Source organism: Saccopteryx bilineata, chromosome 7 (assembly GCF_036850765.1).
Source record: "Saccopteryx bilineata isolate mSacBil1 chromosome 7, mSacBil1_pri_phased_curated, whole genome shotgun sequence".
Classification (NCBI taxonomy): Eukaryota; Metazoa; Chordata; class Mammalia; order Chiroptera; family Emballonuridae; genus Saccopteryx; species Saccopteryx bilineata.
The window spans coordinates 85470964-85489516 of NC_089496.1; the positions used below are offsets into that span (position 1 = coordinate 85470964).

Genomic DNA, 18553 nt, shown 5'->3' on the forward strand with positions numbered 1-18553 from the left:
AGGGGCTTTGTTATGTCTATATGGGGGGATCTTAGAGACAGCAGATTGGTGGTAGGGTGGGGGACTCAAAACAACACTCTACACAAGACAGAAAATGTCAACTGCCAGTACAGAGGGATGAGGAGGGGCTGGTGGGGACGACTGGGGAGGGGAATGACCTCCTCACCCCCAGGCCAGCACTTGAGTGACCAAGGTGCTTGAGTCCCTGGGGTTGAGGCCACTGGGATGCCATGGTTTCTGCTCATCCTTAGCTTTTTCTTGGATCTTGTGAGCTCCCCTAGAAGTCTCCGTATAAGTCCCCTGTTCTCTGTAAATTTAAGAGGATTCTTGCTATTTGCAACCAAGTGGCCCCGTCAGAGTTAGAATCTAGAGCTCTTCCTCCAAGAGCTCCCAGAGGCCCTACCCCACCCTCAGGAGCACCTGGGGGCTTGTCAGAGGCTTGGAAAGAGCGCCGTCAACTCCTAACGCTGCTCACAGCTGGCTGTGCAACCTTGGTGGCTTTTTGCTTTTGGTCTTGGTTTTCCTCCTCCATAGAAGGGGTGCAAAAATACTTGTACTGCCAATCGCCCCAGATCTCTGTGAGGAGTAGAAGAGATGGGTGCGGGTACTGCTGTACAAACTACAAATGGTGGGATTGTTACGATATCTGCCCTGGGCTAAGATTTCCATCATTCTAGAGGGTTTGTGGATGGAGCCTCTTTTGTGGATATGAGGCCCAGATCCCTTCCTCACCTCCAGTGGGGCTGGGTCCTGAAGTCTGTCCTCATCCTGGGGGTAGGGGATCTCTAGCACCGAGTTCATCTCCCCGCTGGCCACGTTCCGGCTCGCCATCTTGCCATCTGGCCACGTCACCTCCACGCTGCTGGCTTCATCCTTCCCTGTGGGGCAGAAGGAGAAAGCGTCAGCAGCAGAGGCGAGCGGGAGGGGGGGTTCTCAGAACCAGTGTCGTCGTTCATCTATCCATCCATTTAATAGAAGTATGAAGGGAGCCCTGTGCTAGTGCAAGGGCAACAGGGAATGTGGCAGACGAGCTCCTGCTCTTCAGAACAACCGCACCCAGTGGGACTGCAGTGTGGCAGCGTTCTCCACCCACGCTGTCTGCCCTGGCAGCCGCAGGCCACAGGTGGCTGCTGAGCACGTGGAGTGAGATCAGTGTGGCAGACGAGCTCCTGCTCTTCGGAACAACCGCACCCAGTGGGACTGCAGTGTGGCAGCGTTCTCCACCCACGCTGTCCGCCCTGGCAGCCGCAGGCCACAGGTGGCTGCTGAGCACGTGGAGTGAGATCAGTGTAACAAGGAACTGAATTTCAAGTTCTGTTTAGTTTTAGTTGTGTTAAATTTAAATAGCCACAAGAGGCTTCAGGCCACCATACTGGACAGGGCCACTCTAGAACTTCCATCCTAGTGGACAGGCCTGTTGGCCTGAGGTTGTTTTGGAGGAGAGGGTGAAGCCTGGTGGTAAGCAGGTTGACTGTGCAGTCCTGGGTTCAAATCTTGACTGCACCACTTACCTGGTAGGTTGGAAAGAACAAGGTGGGGGGTGGATGCCTGGGAGACCTGGGGTCAAATCCCAGGGCTGCAGCTGGCTTGCGGTGCACTCTGGAGCATGTCACATCGTGTTCATGCTTATACTTATACTTATACTTACACTTACACTTACACTTACGCTTACGCTTACGCTTACGCTTATACTTATACTCATACTCATACTCATACTCACACTCACACTTACACTTATCCTTATGCTTACGCTTACGCTTATACTTATACTCATACTCATACTTATACTCATACTCATACTCATACTCATACTCACACTCACACTTATCCTTATGCTTACGCTTACGCTTACGCTTACGCTTACACTTATAGCCTGCTAGTGGTCAGGCTCATTTTTGTTACTGGGAACATCCTTGTTTTCAGGGAGCTTCCACTCTAGTGGGGATAGACAGGCAAACTGATGAACAAATAAATAATGGCTGATACTGACAAACTCTATGAAGAAAACAAAAATAGGGAAATGAAGTAAAGAGGAATGGAGGGTTGGCCGGGGGCCTTTTCTCATCAGTGTGGTCAGGGCCAGCTCCTGGGGAGAAGGCACATGAGCGGAGCTCTAAAGGAGACCCGGGAGGTGGCGGGCACAGAGAAATACCACTCTGGGAAGCTGATGGAGAGGCTCAGAGAATGTTCCCGGTGAACCCATCCGCACACATCCACAGAGCAATGCATTACATCACTGGCAGAAAACAAGTTGGAGAGATTTGTCAGGTGTTTAGGCATTGTCAAAACCAGCCCCAGCTCCCTGCTTAAGGCACCAGGCCCGTCACCATGGCAAGGTCAGGCTAATGGTGATGGATTGGGGTGCAGAGAAGAGCGAGCGGGGCCTCACCTGCAGAGAGAAGCTGTTCTAGTCAGCTGCCCCAGGAAGAGGGCAGCGCTCAGCAGGGAGGGAGGGAGGGTGCGCCCCTTGTTAGCACCCACCCCAGGAAGAGGGCAGCACTCAGCAGGGAGGGAGGGAGGGTGCGCCCCTTGTTAGCACCCACCCCAGGAAGAGGGCAGTGCTCAGCAGGGAGGGTGCGCCCCTTGTTAGCACCCACCCCAGGAAGAGGGCAGTGCTCAGCAGGGAGGGAGGGAGGGTGCGCCCCTTGTTAGCACCCACCCCAGGAAGAGGGCAGTGCTCAGCAGGGAGGGAGGGAGGGAGGGTGCACCCCTTGTTAGCACCCACCCCAGGAAGAGGGCAGTGCTCAGCAGGGAGGGAGGGAGGGTGCGTCCCTTGTTAGCACCCACCGAGCTGACCAGATGTGGCAGGCGCTCAGGGGTCCACACTCACAGACATTCCCCCAAGCATCATTTGTGGGCTGAATAAATAACATGTCACCCACATGCATGGGTTGCTTCCCCTTAATGTATATAGATACTGTTAGAAAACAAGCGAAACCCAAAACTGCTCTTGAATTTATACTAGCTTTTGGTCATTCTTGTCCATTCGTGGATTTTACAGTGATAGATACTGTGGGGACAGAGGGTAGTTTGCGAAATATCTTTACGTATGAAAGGGTTCCCATAGTTTAGAAAAGGCTTGGAAGCCATGTCCAGACTTGGTGGAGAAATCCCTGTGCAGACGTGGCTCTGGGGGTGGCGGCGGGGGAGGGTACGACCCAGCTGCATCTTTCTCCTGAGTCCCGTACTCCTTGGAACACTCCAGCCTCGCTGCCACTGTGCCCTCGAGCTAATGAGGACAGGGACCAGCTGCCACACTCTGGGAGTGTCAGAGGTGAGCAGGTGGGCGGCCGTGCCCAGGAGAAGTTCCCGGAGGGGGCCGTGCACACACACAGTGCAGCTTCTCCTCCCACACGCCGGTCCCGCCCAGGCCGCTCTCTTGGTTCTGGGGATTGCTTCCTTCAGCTAGAAAACATTTCTCACAACCCCTCTATTCCCCCATCCACTCAGTCCATGATCGTTCCTTTTGGAGAAGGGGGTGGAAATGGGAGGGGGGTGTCAGCTGCAGACTTCTTTCTTTTTTGGAGTAGTTTCTTGAGAGGTTCAGGCGAGCTGGCGTTTGTAGGGTGTACAGTGTCCAAATTAAGTGGCATATGTATAAAGTAAGCGTTTTTCCACTAAGAAAAGGAGACAAAGAGAAGCAACTGTTTTCACCTAAGCCAACAGAACATGAATAAATTTTTCCAGCCTGACTGAGGTGCCACAAATAACTCAAAAGAGTTGCCGAATATTCATAGACAATCACAAATTTACATCTTGTATTTACAGCCCAGAGTGTGGAGTCCTGCTTCCTCCCTTCCTCCAGACGGAAGGAGGGGCGGCTCTGAGAGAAGTGAGCCTGTGAGCCGGGAGAACAGGTCTCAGCGGGACTCCCCCCTCTGCACTGGTTATCTCGCTGACTTGGGTACTCCTTTGGGGCCTCAGTTTGTTCATCTGTAAGGTGAGGGTGTGACCCAGAGCTCTAGCACTCCGGGGAAGGACAGTCCTTCTCCCCTGGAATGTAGACTGGCACGCTCAGCAGCTCCATCGCCATCATCCCTTTGACATGGGGCACCCTGCAGGTCCCAAAGGGCTTTCACTTGTTGGGCAATAATACAAGAAAATATATACCCCAAACTGTACCAGGTGTCTCTCAGTGTTAGTGCATCAGGTCCTCGTGGCAGCTCCACGAGGGAGGTACTAGTTTTATCATTTTCACTCGAGAGCTGAGGGAACTGAAACTTGGAGAGGTAAAGTGAAATGTCCAGTTACCCAGCTAGGGAACAGGGTTGGATCCCAAAGCCCACCCCTGCAGCACCCTGTTCTGCTGGCCAGCCCACCCCCACCCCCTGCTCACCACAGCTGAGCATCATGCAAGGGTGTGGGATTTAGCAACAGGGAGACAGACCCTGGCCCCTCCAGGGGGAGCTGAGTCCTGGGCGGGCAATAAACACAGGGATTATGTTGTAATAAGCTGAGAAAGTGCAGCCATGGCATTGGTAACACTTGGCGAGAGAGGCGGGTGCTAAAAGTCTTTTCCATTGGGTGTTGCAGAAGTGCTGGAGTTTATGAGACAGAGAAGGGAAGAAAGAGCACCCAGGTGGAGGGTGCAGCATGGGCAAAGGCAGGAGGTGTGCACCCAGGTGGAGGGTGCAGCACGGGCAAAGGCAGGAGGTGTGCACCCAGGTGGAGGGTGCAGCGTGGGCAAAGGCAGGAGGTGTGCGCCCAGGTGGAGGGTGCAGCACGGGCAAAGGCAGGAGGTGTGCACCCAGGTGGAGGGTGCGGCGTGGGCAAAGGCAGGAGGTGTGCACCCAGGTGGAGGGTGCGGCGTGGGCAAAGGCAGGAGGTGTGCACCCAGGTGGAGGGTGCAGCGTGGGCAAAGGCAGGAGGTGTGCGCCCAGGTGGAGGGTGCGGCGTGGGCAAAGGCAGGAGGTGTGCACCCAGGTGGAGGGTGCGGCGTGGGCAAAGGCAGGAGGTGTGCACCCAGGTGGAGGGTGCGGCGTGGGCAAAGGCAGGAGGTGTGCACCCAGGTGGAGGGTGCGGCGTGGGCAAAGGCAGGAGGTGTGCACCCAGGTGGAGGGTGCGGCGTGGGCAAAGGCAGGAGGTGTGCGCCCAGGTGGAGGGTGCGGCGTGGGCAAAGGCAGGAGGTGTGCACCCAGGTGGAGGGTGCGGCGTGGGCAAAGGCAGGAGGTGTGCACCCAGGTGGAGGGTGCAGCACGAGCAAAGGCAGGAGGTGTGCACCCAGGTGGAGGGTGCAGCGTGGGCAAAGGCAGGAGGTGTGATACGGGCTGTGTGAGGACCAGGGAGAAGCTCACAGTGGGAGAAGCAGAGTGTGAGGATGTGGGTTAGCTGGGTGGGAGAGCAGACTGGGAGCCTTAGCATGGGTGGCGGGCTCCAACCTTCCCAACAACTCTGCCAGGTGGGCGTTTTATTCCCACTCTCCAAATGGAGGCCCCGAGGCTCGGTGCGGTCAGGTGACCCGCAGGTGTCCGGACTAGGACTGGAACCCCGGCTCCGGGCCCAGGCCTGGCTGTCCCTCTGCCCCAGACATCGCAGTTCTTCACGCAGCTGCACAACCGGGGTCCCCCCTGGCCTCCGGCCACTGCACAGACAGCCTTTAAGTGGCTTGTGGGTCTGTGACCAGAGGTGGCCCCATTAACCAGCCACAGCTCTCTGGCAGCTTTTAAAGGACAAAGGCCAAGGAGGCACAGAGAATTGTGCTTTTCAAAAGAATTACAAGCAAAACAGATGGTGGGAATACAGTTGGAATATTTTTGCACTTTAATAAAGCAATTTTCATGTGGGACACTGAATTTTCCTTCCCTAAATGAGCACCAGCCGGCGTGGAGGCAGCTCGGAGTCACTTGCAAACAACTAGCTGAAAGGAAGGAGGTGTGTGTGGGTGGGGGTACCCTCCACGCCTGGGGCGGGCTGGCCACTGCGGGGGCCCCTAATGAAGGCCGGCGGGGCCAAGTAGGTTATTGGCGCTTGTTTTCATTTTCTGGGTTTCTTTGAGCTGCCTCAGCCCTCTGCTTGTTAGGAAAGAAAGAGACGGGGTGTGGGTGGGCAGGAGTTGCATGGGGCAGCCAGGGGGCAGCAGGGGCACTCAACAACGGCTGAGAATGGAAATGCTCTGTGAGCCTGGCAGCCGGCTGCACCAGCGGGAGCAGGGAGAGGCCAAGGCAGGGTGGGAAGGGGAGGAGGAACAGGGGCCCACACTGAGCAGGGGTGGCTGGGGTGGGACAGCAGGGACAGATCTGAAGCTGAGAGCACTTTGCGCGACAGCAAAGGCCAGGGGGCCCTCTGGGAAACCCCTGGAGAGTGAAACCTCCAGTGAGGTCCCTGAATTTTTATGGTATGATTCCACACAGGGGAGACCCCCAGAGTCAGGAGTGCAGTGAGGGTCTGTCTGAGAAGCTCGGTCCTCTAACCACGGCTCAGTGCTGGCCGAGCCAGGCCTGCAGCCATGGCAGAGATGAGCCTGAGCTGAGGGTGTGAGGGGGGCGGGGCACATGTGTATCCACAGGCATGTTCCCACACCACGCCTGGCTGCGAGGCCGAGGTCGGCTGGAGCCAGAGGAGGCAGGGGTGACCCAGGGAGGGAGGGAGGAAGCAGGGTCAGCTGGGGTGAGCCGGAGCTAGTGCTGGAGGGGAGGTCCTGCAGTTTCTCCCTTAGAGACCGCTGCCATCGGCACAGCTCAAGCCGCCGTCTACTCAGTAAGTAATTCGGACTTGACGCAGGACTGTCTTCCATTCATGTTCTGGACATGCCTCCTCTCACCCCAAACACCACAAAACAAGCTGCTCAGGATTGGAAACCACCGAACTGTCCATCAATAGGGGACTTGCTAGCTAAATTATGAATGCTGCCGCACAATGAAATACTGTGCAGCAAAAAAATAAAAGAGCTGCCACACGGTCCAGAAATTCCACTTCCGGGTATTCAGCCCAAGACCACAAAAACACGTATTAGAAAAGATATATGCACCCCTATGTTCATTGTGCATTATTTACAATAGCCAAGAGATGGATGCAAACTAGCTGCCTGTCAATGGTGATGAAGACAGCTGAATGGATAAAGAAGATGTGATATATATATATATATATATATATATATATATATATATATACACACACACACACACACATACATACACACACACACACACAATGAAATATTATTCAGCAATAAAAAAACAATGAAAATCTGCTATTTGCAACAGCATGGATGGACCTAGAGGGTATTATGCTAAGTGCAATAAGTCACACAGAGAATGACAAATACCTGCTACCCCTGCTAGTGGCCGCTGGGCTCCTTCTAAGCCCTGCCCTGCACAGCAAGGCCTGGCTTTGGCTGTTCAGCTCTCCAGACCCGCTCTGTTCCACCTGCCCTCTCCGCCTGGCTCTGGGTGCCCCAACAGTGTGGCCCTGGCCTCCCTGCCCAGGCGCTGCTCCCACCAGACCATGCCCATTTTATGGACACACTGAGCACCCTCATCTCTGGGCATTTGTTCAAGCCAGTACAGCCCCTGGAATGCTCTCCTCAGCCTCCCATCCACACTTTCCAAACTCCTACTATCCTTCTAGACCTAGTTCTGGGCCCACTTTCTTGGGAACTTCCCAGAGCAGAACTAATGTCTCCTTCCTCGGCCCGCTCCCAGGCGCTGGGCCAGGAGGACGGACATCCGAGTCTGCCCTGCACAGAGTCCCTGTGTCCGCCGGCCTCTCTCAGTGGACTGTGAGCCTGGAGGGCAGGGAGCGCTTCTGCGGTGTCTGATCTGTCCCTTCCCCACGTCTCTCTGTCTCTGGGTCCCTCCAGGCCCCGTCTCAGTCCATCTCCACCCCGTTCCTTCTCCTCAAGCTTTCCTCCCATCCAACCTTTCCCAACGGCCCCCTCTCTTCCAGCTCCTGCGCTGGTCCCTCCATCAGGAAGGCCTGTGCTGTGCTGGATCCGTGAACAAGATCCTCCCAAATATGAGAGTCTTGGAGCTGTAGGGATGGAGTCTGCCTGCCCCTCACTGTGTCTCAGGCTGCTAGCCCTGCTGCCTGCTGAGCTGCCTCGGGGAGTCTCACTGCCAAGGCCAAGGCTGACCCGAGGGGCCCGTCTCTGGGAGCAGCCTTCCGCCAGCGCCTCTCTGGGAGTGGATCCTGGCAATAGAGAGGAGTGTGCAGGGGGACCCATGGAGCAGTCCGAGCCAGAGTTCAGACCCAGAACAAGTCTCATGTCTTACAAAAGGCAAGGACAGGCCGTCAGGAGGGGCTCCCAGCTAGGTGCACTGTCTGTATCCTGAGCACGGGAGGCAGACAGTCTGAAGAGGCACACAGGCTCTCAGGCCCCACGATCCCACAAACGACCGGGCTGAGGAGGCCCAGTGGAGAGAAGGTCTGTTCTCTTGGAAGGGCAGATGCTGGCCAGGTAAGAGACCCAATAACACCCATAATACGTCTTAAAATAGCAGAGGCAGATCCTGGCCGGTTGGCTCAGCGGTAGAGCGTCGGCCTGGCGTGCGGGGGACCCGGGTTTGATTCCCGGCCAGGGCACATAGGAGAAGCGCCCATTTGCTTCTCCACCCCCACCCCCTCCTTCCTCTCTGTCTCTCTCTTCCCCTCCTGCAGCCAAGGCTCCATTGGAGCAGAGATGGCCCGGGCGCTGGGGATGGCTCCTTGGCCTCTGCCCCAGGTGCTAGAGTGGCTCTGGTTATGGCAGAGCGATGCCCTGGAGGGGCAGAGCGTCGCCCCTGGTGGGCGTGCTGGGTGGATCCTGGTCGGGCACATGCGGGAGTCTGTCTGAATGTCTCTCCCCGTTTCCAGCTTCAGAAAAATACAAAAAAAAAAAAATAAATAAAATAGCAGAGGCAGTCCATGGATGTGGGGAGGAAGAACTAGCCTCTGTCTTGGCCTCATTACTGATGTGCTATGTGAGTCTCAATTCCCTTATTTGTACAATTGGGTGACGGTTGATGTCTATCCAGACACCTGGATGAACATCCCGGCTATGGTACCATGGCAGCCACTGTGGTACTTGGACGACCTTACTTGGGTCATCTGGTAACTGAGGAGGCAGCGATGTCCAAGGAGAAAGAGGAAGAGCAGGAGGACCTTGGCTGGCTCCACATAGAACAGCTGCAGGAGGTCAAACATCATGTCACAGTGGCCGAGAATTTGGAAGCAGTGTCCAAAACGTCAGGGCCCAGATTCAGCCCACCCCACTGTCTGAAGCTGTGATTTGGGGCAGGTTGTTTAATCTCAGCCTCAGTTTCCTGTCCTGTGAAATGGCGTTTATGACTCCTCATGTTGTAGTGAGAAATGAATAAAGTGTTTTATGAAAGCACTTAGCCCAGTGCCCAGCACATACTAAGTGCTCGATTCATGTCGGCTACTGCTCTGTGACGATGTATTTAAGTCATCCGGTACTTTTATGGCCAGCATAACAAATGGCTGCCTTCTAAGTGATAAACGCTCCGATAACCAGCCAACCCATCCAGGATGGAATAGCCCAAGGACACCTTCAAATAACCCAGCCTTGGGTCCCCTAAATATTTATGCTTATTTTTCAGATTGCATAAAAATTATGTGTTTCCTCTAAAAATCAGAAAACACACACACACATAAAAAAAAAAAAATGGAAGAAAAAAATCACCTAGTAAGGCAGGTCTGGATTTGAATCCCATCCCTGCCATTTCCCTATGATAGGATCTTGGTTGAACAGGTTTCTTAATTGTTTTAGCCTCAGTTTTCCCACTTGTAAAATGGGGATAAATAATGCCCATCTCACAGGGTAGTCGTGAGGATAGCGCAAATAGGAAGAGTGAAGGGCCACTGTGCCTAGGATAAGAGTTACCATACTAGTTCATCCACTCAGCAGAATTATTATTCACACTTTTTGCATTTTCTTTCAGTTTTTTCTATAGACATATGCTGTGTGAATAATCTTAACATATACATATATATTTATTAATTTGAGGGCATACTGTCTATTCTTTTTATTGTTAATGTTATGCCACCTTATGAGGTGTTAACACACGGGGGAAGGTGTCTGATTTTGAACCTCGCTGTATTTGATTCAAATGATTTCTTAACCATTGTGTTTCTGTAAAGACATTCTTGGATCCCTCCCCACCCCCAGTGTACCTCAACATCTTTTTCCATTATTGCCCTTCCTCCTCAAGAAGGCCTTTTTAGATTTTTATTTTTCTAAGTCCATCCCTTAATGCATTTCTTTAAAAATGTTTTACTTTGAAATAATTACAGAGTCACACACAGGAAGTTGCAAAGACAGTACAGAGAGACCCTGTATACTTTTCATCTGGTTTCCCCCAATGGTTACATCTTCCGGAACTGTAGCACAAGGTCAAATCCAGGAAATGGATGTTGGTACAAGGTGTGTGGGTAGCTCTATGTCATTTTATCACATGTGCAGATTTGAGTAACTATAACCACAGTCAAGATACAGAAGCATTTCATAACCACCAAGATGTCCCTTGGGCCAGCCCCTTCTAGTCACACACACCTCTCTCCCTTCCACCATTTCTATTCCTCAGCAACCTCTGATCTATGTTCAATCCCTACAATTTTGTCATCTTAAGAATGTTATATAAATGGAATCAACAGTATGTGACTTTCTGAGATTGGCCTCCCCCACCCCCACTCACCATAATGCCCTTGAGAGCTATCCAGGCTGTTTTGTGTGTCAATAGTTCATTCCTTTTTATAGCTGAGTAATAGTCCATGGTGTGGATAGACCACAGTTTGCTGAACCGTTAACTTATTGAAGGGCATCTAGGTTGTTTCCAGTTTGGCTATTACAGATAAAACTGCTATGAACAATCTTGTATAGATATTTTCTGTGGACATAAGTTTCCATTCATCTGGGATAAATGCCCAGGAGTGCAATTGCTGGGTCTGATAGCAGTTGTGTGTTTAGGTTTTTGTTTTTAAAAGAACTGCCAAAGTATTTTTCCAGAATAGCTGTACCATTTTACATGCCTTCCAGCAATGTATGAGTTCCAGTTTCTCTGCATCCTTGCCACTGTTTGCTGTGGTCACCAGGGGTTTGGTGAGACACTTTAATCACCGAGCCAACTCTCAAGAGGCCAGGGAAATAGCTGGGTTGGATGAGTTTGGTGCAGGCTGGTGTTTGAAGAACAAGGCCACAGCCTGGACAAATGGAGAATCAAATACTTTGACCCCAAGGCGAACAATTTGACAGAGACGCTGGGGTGGGGGCCCCCTTAAGGGGCGGTGCACTAGAACCTGCCTCCTGAGCGCAGGCCCATCTCAGAGCAGGGTTGCCTCCACTAGCCGGTCTGCCATCACTATGGCAACAATGTGGTACCCGGGAGGTGCTCGAGCTGAGTCCTGCATCACTCAGCATGATTCAAGATGCAGTTTGCAGGACAGACCCACTGTCCTGTCAAAAGCTCATTGTCGGCCCTGGCTGGTTGGCTCAGCGGTAGAGCGACGGCCTGGCGTGCGGGGGACCCGGGTTCGATTCCCGGCCAGGGCACATAGGAGAAGCGCCCATTTGCTTCTCCACCCCCCTCCCTTCCTCTCTGTCTCTCTCTTCCCCTCCCGCAGCCAAGGCTCCATTGGAGCAAAGATGGCCCGGGCGCAGGGGATGGCTCCTTGGCCTCTACCCCAGGCGCTGGAGTGGCTCTGGTCGTGGCAGAGCGACACCCGGGAGAAGCAGAGCATCGCCCCCTGGTGGGCAGAGCGTCGCCCCTGGTGGGCGTGCCGGGTGGATCCCGGTCGGGCGCATGCGGGAGTCTGTCTGACTGTATCTCCCCGTTTCCAGCTTCAGGGAAAAAAAAAAAAAGAAAGAAAGAAAGGAAAAAGCTCGTTGTCCACCCTCTCCCCGGCCCTGACTCACCCAAACCAAAGTGTGCCACAGGCTCCATCTCGCACAGGTAGCCCGAGCCTCCGTCGATGATCCTCAGGTGCGCCCCGCTCTTCTTGGTGTAGAGCACGACCTTCGCCCCCCTGGCGAAAGCCCCAAACCGGGTCCGAGGCACCACTCGAAGCCAGTTATTGCTGAAGCCCTGTAGGGAGGGAAGGCTGAGCATCAGCAGGGTGGGCAGAGGTGGGCAGAGAGGGAGAAAGAGGGAGAGAAGAAGAGGGGCAGAGGGAAGAGAGAGGAGGAAGCTGACAGGGAAGGGGAGTGAAACTTCAGAATGGCTGAAGTTTGGAAAGAGAAACACTGGAAAAGCGGAGGGACCCCAACAGACTCAGAACAGTGTTTAGAGAGGTGCCCGTGGGAGGCCGAGGGACAGAGGGCTTCTCCAGGGAGGCGGCCCTTCTGGGAGGTTTACTGTGCTGCTGGGAATCTCTTTCCGTTTCCTGGCACGAATCCTGGGCTCCTCCGCCCTCATCCACCCTGGGCCCAGGGAGCGCACCAGGCTGGGCTTCTGAGTCCCGAGGTCCTGCACACCTGATTCCCGCGGAAGACGGACAGTGGCTGAGCCATGGATTCTCCGTGCGACAAGATGAGGTCCAGCATGCCGTCTCCGTCGAAGTCTGTCACCACGCCCCCTGCAACAAGGCAGATTTCGCTCTGGTCATTGGCCAGGAGACCCACAGGGGCGGGACCTCCCGCCCAGCGCCAAGTCCACAGCCCTGTGTGGGCGAGGTGTGGGGAAGGACACGGAGGTTGGAAGCCCGGGTCCCCCGTTTCTAACAGCCACCTCATAATATGAATTCCCGGAAGAGGGTTCCCTTTCCTTCCCTGGGACTCTGCATGGGCATGGTGGGTGCTAGTTATTCAGGCCATGAGGATTTCTTTCTCATATATACCCTTTTTAGATTTGTAGTTTTTGTCGCTTTATCAAGTATTTGCGTATACGCAGTTTCCTTTTGGCCTCACTACACCTTAAAGAGATTAGCCCTATTTTATGGATGTGAAGAACAAGACCCAGATGAACTAACTTTTCCAGGAACACCATCGAGGCAATGGCAGGACTAGGTCTGGGAACTCCTAATCCAGTGCTCTCTCTGATACCAGGTTGAGCGCCCAAAGGGGAGGGGTTAGGCTTCAGGACCCCCAGCCTCTCCTTTCTAGTCCCACCCAGCAAGCCATGACCAGAGAAACTACTGCCCACCAGTTCCGAGCCCCACCCCCGGCTGCCCTGGGACTGGCAGAATGGACCATCCCCTCCTCTGCTTCCTGCGGGGACCCTTTCAGGGGCTCCTCCTTCGCCACTCTCGCCCTGCCCTAGGGTCTCAGCCCTCAGGTTAGGAGGTGCCCTATGGTGGAACTGGCTGACCCGTTCTTCCCGCCCTCGCCCCCGGGTATGGGCGGGCTGAGCCCTTAGGTGCCCTCACCTGTGCCCCGGCCCTCAGGCTCCAAGGCATCACCAGGATTGAGCTCCTCAATGAGGGGGTCACCGTGTTCCCTGCGGATGACACTGTAGGAGAAGACATGCCATTCACAGATGGGTGACTAGCTGGCGAGGGCCTCTCAGGCACCTGGACCTAGAGGGCTATTTGTTTATTTCAGTCTGTCCCTTGGGCGCCCCCGGATCCCACTGAGCCTGGGCTGGACCTGCAGCCTACTGAGCCACTCTGTTCACAGACCCTGTCTCCACCCTGCCTGTTCTCGTCTTGTGTTTTCATTTCTCTTGGTAAACATTGATTTTTCCTTTCCTAATGGATGAATTATAGACGGTCTGGGAAAGGGCAGTTGATGGATGGAGAATGGGCAAGGACCCAGCTACCTTCAAATGGCCTTCGCTTTCCTTCCACTGGCCCTCGGTTTCCATGTTCTGGGTGGGACCCAGGGTTCAAGCCCCACTCAGATGCCACCTCCCCCGAGTTCTCCAACTGCCCTGCTGGAGGCAATGCCTTCCTGCTCTGCCTTTATCACTTTCTACCTTGTGTTAAGAGCTCTGTATGAATGTGTCTTATCTCCCCAGTTAGACTGTGAGCTCTTTGCAGGCCGGGACCATGTTTTATTCATCTTTGCATCTACCACAGTATCTAACATAGAGCCTGGCTCTCAGAGGGCTCCAAGCACACATCTGTAGGACACGTGGATGAGTTCCAGAGGCAAAGAGAGGAAAAGGGTCCTTTGGGTTGCAGGGGTTCTGTCTATTTTGAACACTGAATCACAGTAATATCTGCTCCAGAAAAGGCCACTGTGAAAGTCCTATTCTTTCTCCTTGCTGAGCTGACTGCTACTGCTGGCCATGAGCTTTCCTCTCTAATTCTTCTCGCTCATTACATTTTCCCAGTTTTGGGGTGCCCTGTCCTCAGTGTGTGAGCAATGCTGGGGGAAAACAGAGGGCCAGGGCCATCTGTGTCACCCCCCTCCCCATGCACACATATGGTAAGTGACTGTTGTTTGCCCAAATCACAGAGTCACTAGAAAGCTGTGGTGTGGCCAATGCTCTCAGGAAGGGACTGGGGTCCCCTGAGCTGGAACCTATGGGGGCTGGATGGCAGAGAGTGTTGGCAAAACTGCAGGGTGTTGACAGGGTTGAGCAGATGCCCTGAGAGATGTCCTCTGTCCACACGGGGCATCTGTGCTGAGCACAGCCACATGTGCAGTCTGGGAAGTGGGCAGCGTGCCTGGCCTCCCTTGGCCGTGTGCACACCTGCTGGAGGTATGTATGCCTCAGCCTGCTAATACCCACAGTCCTTTTGAGCACTTGGGTCCTGCACACTCTGCCCCAGCTGGGCAGAGAAACCCTTTGGTTCAGGTGACAAGGCAGTTAAGGGTTTTCCTAAGGAGAAAACCAAGCAGTTCCACTGCACTTATGTATCCGCTGAGCATGTTCTTCTGCAGCCACTTGTGTGTGCCGGGCACTGCGTGGGGGCCTGAGACTAAGGTGTGCATCGGGAAGGTAGGGGGAGCTCAGGACACGTGATGACGGGGAGTCTCAGGCAGAGTTCTGAAGGCTGACAGGGAGAAGTGTGACTGAAGGGAGGGCAGAACTGGGCAAGCTCATCCAAATTTGGGGAACCAGGGCAGGCTTCCTGGAGGAAGGGTTAACTCAGCTGAGACAAGCATCCTGAGTGAGTACAGGTCACTCAGATGAAGAGGGAGGAGTGAGGCAGAGGGTGTAGGCACCATGAGGGGCCAGGCCTGGCACAGCTCAGAACTGGAAGAAACGGGGGTGCCTGGTGCTTGGTTGTAAATGGGGAAGTGGAGAGCGTGGAGGCTGGGGCAAACTGGTAGCCGTGGAGTGTGTCAAAGAGAAGGCTTTAAAAAGGTTTCAAGTGGAAGAAGGGTGCAGCCAGATTTGCATTTTCAACTGCTTGCTGGGCAGGACTAGACACAGGGAGAGGGCTGGAGGTGGGTACAGGAATCCCCTGGAGAGCGCAGGGGTGGCAGAGGGTAGAGAGATAAGGAGATCAGAGGCACTTTTAGATGGATAAGTGCTGTGACCAAGCATGTCCCAGTTGATGCCTGTTATCTTTCCATTATTAATAGGGTCCCATCACACTCTCACTAAGCATCCAGTTTGGATGGTGCATTCCCTGGTCAATCTAAGCATCACTATAGGACTTGCAGACTTGAGCACAGGGAAGCTTTGCCTCTCCAGCACCTCCTACAAGGAGCCCACCATGTTCCATTCAGCGACAGAGACAGGTGGGGGCTAAATTTTCAGAGTTGGCAGCTGGAGGGGGTGCTTAGTTGCCTGCTGAAGACCCAGCCATCTGCCACAGGGACTTGGGGCACAGCCATGTACCTGGGAAGTGGCTTCCACTGCAGCTGCATAAAAGCAAACACACTAACTCATGGGGCAACTGCATGATGACACTAAGGACAGCCCTGTGCCAGCCAGCCCTTGGGGTGGCCCAGAGGAAGGCCAGAGGTTTGACGGGGCTAGGCAGGCAGGCAGGTAGACAGGGGTGGTGTCTGGGTTTTTGGGCCACAGAGATGAGAGCACTACGCTCTTTGGTGATCAGGGGCCCTGGCAAGTGACACGTTATTAGCCAGAGAAGGAAAGCAGTGTCTCTGCTAACAAGCAATTGATCTTCTGCAATTAATCTGGAAGTTGTGAATAAGCTTTTTGCAAGGCTCCTAATTAGTAAATCTGGTGCCTTCGGGGGGTGATTCCATTCAGTCAGGATTGATGCTTTGTTAATAATTATAGTTTAAACACACTTAGTCACAGTTCTCACCTTTTATTAATAGTTGGGGCCCTCCTGGAGGAGGGGATGGGGAGCCCAGCTGGTGTTCTGGCCCAGTTCCTGAACCCAAGGCCCCCGGCCCACCCTATCCTCTCCACCTGGTCCTGAGCCCCATTAGCATGTCAGGAACAGGGCCATCTCAATGCCACATGGATTCTGAGGTTTGTTACCCAACTTTATGTGGTTCTTAAACTTTATGCCTGATGCTTCATGCACTTGTTTAAAGTAGAGTTTCCTGGGCCTTATCTCCTGAGATTCTGATTCAGGCGATCAACGGCCCTGGGACTCCACTTTAAGTAAGCACTGGGTGGTTCTGATGCCAACCACTTCCGAACTCCCCCAGACAAGTGTTGCCTCCCAGTTCTTCCTCCCCAGATATGATGCCCAGATGTTTGCAGATTTCTTCCACTCAGCTTCTCCTTTTTACTTGCCTACCATTCATTGTCTTGTCCAGCATTTCCCAAAGGGTGTCTTGCAGAGCACCAATCCCAAGAGAAAAATCTTGGAAAAAAAGTGTGGTCAAATCTATTTGGAATATTTCACCCACCTTTTGGAAACTAAAAATACCTATGGTCATGTTAAATGCTCTGAGGAGTCCTGCAGCCAATAAACTGGCCTGTATTTGCTTGACCCCGGTGTGCCTAGACAGATTCGACTCTGGAACCGCTGTGTGTGGCAGTGGAGACTTCTATCCTGTGGAGCTTGGCTTCTGGGCACACTTCCAGCCATATCCTCTGCCCCTTGTACCCCAATATCAGGAGGCCCGCCTCCTGCCCAGAATTCACCCTCTGTCCCTGCAGCCTCTCGCTCCCTCTCCGTCCTCCCCTCCTCTCTGTTCCTCTATCAGGGTCCCTTCTTCCACCTCAGCCCTTGGAACTCCCCTTTCGGGTCCTACACCTTCCTCCCTGCCCCTCGGCTGTCAGGGAGGAAGGGTGAGTGGTCACGAGCCAAGCGGAAACGTCTACCGGAAGAGGCGGTTGGCGGAGGAGCTTCGGTGGGCAAAGTTGTTGAAGAAGATCTCCAGCTCCTGGTCATTGTCCAGGTCGGCGGCGATGACTGTGCGAACAGGGGAGGGCATGGAGAACTTGGGTGAGGCGATGTCCTGGGAGGAGAGAGGGCTGCGGGTCAGCAGACAGACAGGTGGGAGCGCAGGAGAGGGTAAGGTGCCGAGTCCCCGTGCGCGCGCCCGTGTGTGTGTGTGCGCGTGCGCGTTTGTGCGCGTGTGTGCGCATGCCTGCAGGTCAGCAAAGATAACACAGCTCAACCTGACACCTCCTCTCTCACCTCCCAGTAAGGGATCTGGAGGGCTGCGTTTAGGACCAAGAAACTTCAGGCTGCTTGTAGAAAAAGGAGGTAAGAGGGACGGTCCCAATTCACACATGTGAAGCACGCGGCTGTTCCCAACTGGGATCAAATGTAGCCCTCCCATTCCTCACTGAAGGAAGCACAGACATTAGCATCCCCATCTCACAGGTGAGGTAACTGAGTCCCAGAGAGGAAGGAGAACTGCCCATAGTCATAGCTAATGAGTAGGGCCATGGCCAAGGCTTCTGATTCCAGATGCTGGATAGACCCTTCCAAGTACACATCCTGACTCCTTCTTAGTGAGAGTCAGAGCTGGGTGGATGCAGGAAAGGGCTGTGCATTTGAATAATAGGTTTCTCTGCTGATGAGCTATGTGATCTCAGGCAAGTCACTGAACCCCTCGGATCCCACTTTCTTTATCAGAAACACGGGAATAGTGATAGCGGCCCAGGTTGTGAGGCTGCGTGTGACATGCACGAGACAGATCACCGGCAGTCTGGCCTGGCCCATGCTCCAGCCTCATGGAAGGTGGCAGAGGCCTCTTTGCAAATGTTTTTGCTGCCTCTGTTATCCTTACATTGTTTTGATTTTTTTAAAATGGCATTTGCGCCCTGGCCGGTTGGCTCAGCGGTAGAGCGTTGGCCTAGCGTGCGGAGGACCCGGGTTCGATTCCCGGCCAGGGCACATAGGAGAAGCGCCCATTTGCTTCTCCACCCCTCCACCGTGCTTTCCTCTCTGTCTCTCTCTTCCCCTCCCGCAGCCAAGGCTCCATTGGAGCAAAGATGGCCCTGGGCGCTGGGGATGGCTCTGTGCCCTCTGCCTCAGGCACTAGAGTGGCTCTGGTCGCAACATGGCAACGCCCAGGATAGGCAGAGCATCGCCCCCTGGTGGGCAGAGCGTTGCCCCCTGGTGGGTGTGCCGGGTGGATCCCAGTCGGGCGCATGCGGGAGTCTGTCTGTCTCTCCCTGTTTCCAGCTTCAGAAAAATGAAAAAAAAAATGGCATTTGCTTTGGGGGGGTGCATAGATAGATGGTTGTCCAGGGCCCAGGGGAGACCCCAGACCCATGATAGTCCAGCTGGGACCCTGAGGTCCCAAAGTATGAACAGGGGTCTCAGTGGACCTGGCAAAGGGTTCCAG

General features: G+C 54.1%; 1 protein-coding gene across 2 annotated transcripts in view; it reads right to left on the reverse strand.

Annotated features, from left to right (window-relative positions):
* CRTAC1 (cartilage acidic protein 1) overlaps window positions 1–18553 on the reverse strand; it is a 140818-nt gene that overhangs the window by 5151 nt on the left and 117114 nt on the right. For both annotated transcript variants that reach the window (XM_066238327.1, XM_066238326.1), the window contains exons 8-12: window positions 17076–17212; window positions 13297–13379; window positions 12407–12507; window positions 11849–12017; window positions 733–878 (exon numbers count right to left, since the gene is read on the reverse strand). In XM_066238327.1, coding sequence (XP_066094424.1) covers window positions 733–878; window positions 11849–12017; window positions 12407–12507; window positions 13297–13379; window positions 17076–17212 — 636 coding nt within the window. The remainder of the gene's footprint in view (window positions 1–732; window positions 879–11848; window positions 12018–12406; window positions 12508–13296; window positions 13380–17075; window positions 17213–18553) is intronic.